Source organism: Lampetra planeri, unplaced genomic scaffold (genome assembly GCF_965212315.1).
Source record: "Lampetra planeri unplaced genomic scaffold, kcLamPlan1.2.h2 scaffold_1118, whole genome shotgun sequence".
Lineage (NCBI taxonomy): Eukaryota > Metazoa > Chordata > Hyperoartia > Petromyzontiformes > Petromyzontidae > Lampetra > Lampetra planeri.
The window spans coordinates 18,816-25,000 of record NW_027613829.1 but is presented as its reverse complement, the minus strand read 5'-3'; the positions used below and the strand labels follow the sequence as shown (position 1 = coordinate 25,000).

At 60.1% G+C, this 6,185-nt stretch overlaps 1 protein-coding gene across 1 annotated transcript in view; it reads left to right on the top strand.

Annotated features, from left to right (window-relative positions):
- The window catches only part of LOC144738668 (uncharacterized), a 7,250-nt gene extending 5,638 nt beyond the window's left edge, over nucleotides 1-1,612 (top strand). Inside the window, 1 exon segment of the mRNA XM_078621660.1 lies at nucleotides 129-1,612. Within this exon segment, the coding sequence (XP_078477786.1) occupies nucleotides 129-569 (441 nt within the window). The 3' untranslated portion in view covers nucleotides 570-1,612.
- The last annotated feature ends 4,573 nt before the right edge of the window (nucleotides 1,613-6,185 follow it).

Here is a 6,185-nt window from a genome sequence, read left to right as displayed (position 1 = left end):
CCCCCCACCTCCCATCCCCCTCCCCCCACCCCCCCCTCCCCTCCCCTCCCCCCTCCCCCCCCTCCCCCCCACCCCCCCTCCCCCCCTCCCCACCCCTCCCCCTCCCCTCCTCCCCCCCACCCCCGCAGGTGTTTGGCTTCTTGGCCTTCCTGGCGTGGGCGGTGGGGGCTGCGCTGGTGACGTCATCGTGGCGACGGTCTCCGCCCCCCTGGCGGGGCGGGGGGGGCGGGGCCTCGGAGTGGGCGGAGCCTCTGGGCAGGAGTACCGACGCACGCGGAGCGAGTCACGTGCCGGGGACAAGGAGCCCGACACGCTCACAGTGTGACTCACCTACTCACTCACAGTGTGACTCACCTACTCACTCACCTACTCACTCACAGTGTGACTCACCTACACGCTCACCTACTCACTCACCCACTCACTCACCTACTCACCTACTCACTCACAGTGAGACTCACTCGCTCGCTCACTCACTCACCCACACGCTCACACACTCGCTCACCCACTCACAGTGTGACTCACTCGCTCGCTCACCCACTCACCATGTGACTCACCTACTCACAGTGTGACTGACTCGCTCACTCACCCACTCACCCACCTACTCACAGTGTGACTCACTCGCTCGCTCGCTCACCACTCACTCACTCACTCACAGTGTGACTCACTCACTCAGAATGTGACTCACTCACAGTGTGACTCACCCGCTCACCTACTCACCCACTCACTCACCTACTCACCCACTCGCTCACCCACTTGCTCACCCACTCACTCACCCACTCACTCACCCACCCACTCACCCACCGTGTGATTCACCCACCCACTCACCCATTCACCCCACCGTGTGAGTCACCCACCCACTCACCCACCCACTCACCCACCCACCGTGTGAGTCACCCACCCACTCACCCACTGTGTGAGTCACCCACCCACTCACTCACCGTGTAACTCACCCACTCACTCACCGTTTGACTCGCCCACCCCGCTCACCCACTCACTCGCTCACTCACCCACTCGCCCACTCACCCACTCGCTCACCTACTCACCATGTGACTCACCCACTCACCTACTCACCCACACACTCACCGTGTAACTCACCCACACGCTCACCCACTCGCTCACCTACTCACTCACCCACTCACTCACTCGCTCACCTACTCGCCCACTCGCTCACCCTACTCACTCACCATGTGACTCACCCACACGCTCACCTACTCGCTCACCTACTCACCCACTCTCACCGTGTGACTCACCCACTCACCCACCCACTCACTCACCCACTCGCTCACCTACTCACCCACCCACTCACCCACTCGCTCACCTACTCACCCACTCACCCACCCACTCACCCACTCACCCACCCGCCTCCACCTACTCACCCACACGCTCACCGTGTCACTCGCTCAGCTACGTCGCTGTGGCGGCCGCGGTAACTCAAAACATTCCGGGCCTTGCCTGGGCCCTCTCCCTCCTGGGCCTTGCCTGGACCTTCTCCCTCCTGGGCCTTGCCTGGACCCTCTCCCTCCTGGGCCTTGCCTGGACCTTCTCCCTCCTGGGCCTTGCCTGGACCCTCTCCCTCCTGGGCCTTGCCTGGACCCTCTCCCTCCTGGGCCTTGCCTGGACCTTCTCCCTCCTGGCCTTGCCTGGACCCTCTCCCTCCTGGGCCTTGCCTGGACCCTCTCCCTCCTGGGCCTTGCCTGGACCCTCTCCCTCCTGGGCCTTGCCTGGGCAGGCTCCCTCCTGGGCCTTGCCTGGGTCCTCTCCCTCCTGGGCCTTGCCTGGACCCTCTCCCTCCTGGGCCTTGCCTGGGCAGGCTCCCCTCCTGGGCCTTGCCTGGGTCCTCTCCCTCCTGGGCCTTGCCTGGACCCTCTCCCTCCTGGGCCTTGCCTGGACCCTCTCCCTCCTGGGCCTTGCCTGGGCAGGCTCCCTCCTGGGCCTTGCCTGGGTCCTCTCCCTCCTGGGCCTTGCCTGGACCCTCTCCCTCCTGGGCCTTGCCTGGACCCTCTCCCTCCTGGGCCTTGCCTGGACCCTCTCCCTCCTGGGCCTTTGCCTGGGCAGGCTCCCTCCTGGGCCTTGCCTGGACCCTCTCCCTCCTGGGCCTTGCCTGGACCCTCTCCCTCCTGGGCCTTGCCTGGACCCTCTCCCTCCTGGGCCTTGCCTGGACCCTCTCCCTCCTGGGCCTTGCCTGGACCCTCTCCCTCCTGGGCCTTGCCTGGGCAGGCTCCCTCCTGGGCCTTGCCTGGACCCTCTCCCTCCTGGGCCTTGCCTGGACCCTCTCCCTCCTGGGCCTTGCCTGGGCAGGCTCCCTCCTGGGCCTTGCCTGGACCCTCTCCCTCCTGGGCCTTGCCTGGACCCTCTCCCTCCTGGGCCTTGCCTGGACCCTCTCCCTCCTGGGCCTTGCCTGGGCAGGCTCCCTCCTGGGCCTTGCCTGGACCCTCTCCCTCCTGGGCCTTGCCTGGACCCTCTCCCTCCTGGGCCTTGCCTGGACCCTCTCCCTCCTGGGCCAACTCTCTCTGCTGGTGGTGGTGGTGGTGGTGGCGGTGTTGATGTCTTGTTGTTGTTGTTGTTGTTTAGTTGTTGTTGCGTCTTGTCGACGATTCGGGTTTCATTCGACGCGGCCCGGTTTGGCGAACTCATTCCCTCGCTCAGTCATTCCCTCGCTCAGTCACTCGCTTACTTAGTCACTCACTCACTCGCTCACTTAGTCACTCACTCAGTCGCTCGCTCAGTCACTCACTCAGTCATTCACTCAGTCACTCGTTCAATCATTCCCTCGTTCAGTCATTCCCTCGTTCAGTCATTCCCTCGTTCAGTCATTCCCTCGCTCAGTCATTCCCTCGCTCAGTCATTCCCTCGCTCAGTCATTCCCTCGCTCAGTCATTCCCTCGTTCAGTCATTCCCTCGCTCAGTCATTCCCTCGCTCAGTCATTCCCTCGTTCAGTCATTCCCTCGCTCAGTCATTCCCTCGTTCAGTCATTCCCTCGCTCAGTCATTCCCTCGCTCAGTCATTCCCTCGCTCAGTAATTCCCTCGCTCAGTCATTCCCTCGCTCAGTCATTCCCTCGTTCAGTCATTCCCTCGCTCAGTCATTCCCTCGCTCAGTCATTCCCTCGCTCAGTCATTCCCTCGCTCAGTCATTCCCTCGCTCAGTCATTCCCTCGCTCAGTCATTCCCTCGTTCAGTCATTCCCTCGCTCAGTCATTCCCTCGCTCAGTCATTCCCTCGTTCAGTCATTCCCTCGCTCAGTCATTCCCTCGCTCAGTCATTCCCTCGCTCAGTCATTCCCTCGCTCAGTCATTCCCTCGCTCAGTCATTCCCTCGCTCAGTCATTCCCTCGTTCAGTCATTCCCTCGCTCAGTCATTCCCTCGTTCAGTCATTCCCTCGCTCAGTCACTCAGTCGCCTCACTCAGTCGCTCGCTCAGCCACTCACTTGGTCACTCGCTCGCTCAGTCACTCACTCAGCCACTCGCTCAGTCACTCAGTCACTCAGCCACTCAGTCACTCGCTCAGTCACTCACTCGCTCAGTCACTCACTCGCTCAGTCACTCGCTCAGTCACTCGCTCACTCAGTCACTCAGCCACTCGCTCAGTCACTCAGTCACTCAGCCACTCAGTCACTCGCTCAGTCCACTCGCTCAGTCACTCAGCCACTCAGTCGCTCGCTCAGTCACTCACTCGGTCGCTCGCTCAGCCGCTCACTCAGTCACTCACCTCAGCCACTCAGTCACTCGCTCAGTCGCTCACTCAGTCACTCACTCAGTCACTCACTCAGTGACTCAGCCACTCAGTCACTCGCTCAGTCACTCAATCATTCAATCACTCACCTAATCACTCACCTAATCACACTCACCTACTCACCTATTCTCTCTGCCCTCTATCGATCAGCCCCCCCCCTCTCACCCCCCCCCCCCACTCACCCCCCCCCCCACTCACCCCCCCCCCCACTCGCCCCCCCCCCACTCGCCCCCCCCCCTCGCCCATCCTCAGCCAGCAGTGGTTAATTCCACATTTTTGTAAGAAGAATCACACTCGGTGTTTTATATCTCTGTGTCTGTGTCTCTCTGTGTGTCCCTGTGTCTCTATCTGTCTCTGTGTCTCTGTCTCTCTCAGTGTCTCTCTCTCTCTGTGTGTCTATCTGTCTATGTGTCTCTGTCTCTCTCTCTGTGTGTCTCTGTCTCTGTGTCTCTCTGTGTCTGTGTGTCTCTCTCTCTGTGTGTCTCTGTCTCTGTGTCTCTCTGTGTCTCTCTCTGTGTCTGTGTCTCTCTCTGTCTCTGTGTCTCTCTGTGTCTCGGTTTTTCTCTCTCCCTTCCATAGAACAAACGTTGTTGAAATGCAACAACGTGGTAGTCAAGCTTGTGGCACTGGAGTGATTGATCGATGATGATCGATGATGATTGATGGTGGTGGTAGTTATATTGTTGATGAATAGTGCTGATGACGATCACTGATGATGATGATGGTGATGATGGCGATGGTGATGATGATGTTGATGGCGATGGTGATGATGATGGTGATGATGATGGTGGCAACATTGGCAATCGGAAAGAATCATCCCGGAACCGTGATGGCACCGATCTGATGTCAGAGCACAGAGCCTGGTACGCAGGAGGTCGTGGGTTCGATCTCGTGACCCTGACGACACCTCCTGCTGTAGATGTGGAGTCTACGTCTCTCTCATCATCATCACAGTGGCTAGGAGATGTTGATTCCCTCGCCTGGTACGCAGGAGGTCGTGGGTTCGATCCCGACCCTGATGCCTGCTGCTGTAGATGTGGAGTCTGCGTCTCTCTCTCATCATCATCACGGTGGCCGGGAGATGTTGACTACCTCGCCTGGTACGCAGGAGGTCGTAGGTTCGATCCCGTGACCCTGACGACGCCTGCTGCTGTAGATGTGGAGTCTGCGTCTCTCTCATCATCATCATCACGGTGACCGGGAGATGTTGATTCCCTCGCCTGGTACGCAGGAGGTCGTGGGTTCGATCTCGTGACCCCTGACGACGCCTGCTGCTGTAGATGTGGAGTCTGCGTCTCTCTCATCATCATCATCACGGTGACCCGGGAGATGTTGATTCCCTCGCCTGGTACGCAGGAGGTCGTGGGTTCGATCCCGTGACCCTGACAATTCCTTGCTGCTGTAGATTTGCAGTCTGAGATTCTCTCTGTGTGTGTCTCTGCGTGGCCGCGTGGATTTAGATTTGACGATGCCACCCGTTTAAGAGCATATGGCTGCTCCTAGGGATGTTCACGTGGCGGTGATGGTGGTGGTGGTGGTGGTGATGGTGGTGGTGGTGATGGTGGTGATGGTGGTGGTGGTGATGGTGGTGGTGGTGGTGATGGTGGTGGTGATGGTGGTGGCGGTGATGGTGGTGGCGGTGATGGTGGTGGCGGTGATGGTGGGTGGCGATGGTGGTGGCGGTGATGGTGGTGGTGGTGATGGTGGTGGCGGTGATGGTGGTGGTGATGGTGGTGGTGGTGATGGTGGTGATGGTGGTGGCGGTGATGGTGGTGGTGGTGGTGATGGTGGTGGTGATGGTGGCGGTGGTGGTGATGGTGGCGGTGGTGGTGATGGTGGTGGTGGTGATGGTGGTGGTGATGGTGGTGATGGTGGTGGTGGTGATGGTGGTGGTGATGGTGGTGGTGGTGGTGGTGGTGGTGATGGTGGTGGTGGTGGTGGTGATGGTGGTGAGGATGGTGGTGGTGGTGATGGTGGTGGCGGTGATGGTGGTGATGGTGGTGGTGGTGATGGTGGTGGCGGTGATGGCGGTGATGGCGGTGGTGGTGATGGTGGTGATGGTGGTGGCGGTGATGGTGGTGGTGGTGATGGTGGTGGTGGTGATGGTGGTGGTGGTGATGGTGGTGATGGTGGTGATGGTGGTGGTGGTGATGGTGGTGGTGATGGTGGTGGTGGCGGTGATGGTGGTGATGGTGATGGTGGTGATGGTGATGGTGGGTGATGGTGGTGGCGGTGATGATGGTGGTGGTGATGGTGGTGATGGTGATGGTGGTGGTGGTGGTGATGGTGATGGTGGTGATGGTGGTGGCGGTGATGGTGGTGATGGTGGTGGTGGTGATGGTGGTGGTGGTGGCGGTGATGTGGTGATGGTGGTGGTGGTGATGGTGGTGGTGGTGGTGATGGTGATGGTGGTGATGGTGGTGGCGGTGATGGCGGTGATGGTGGTGGTGGTG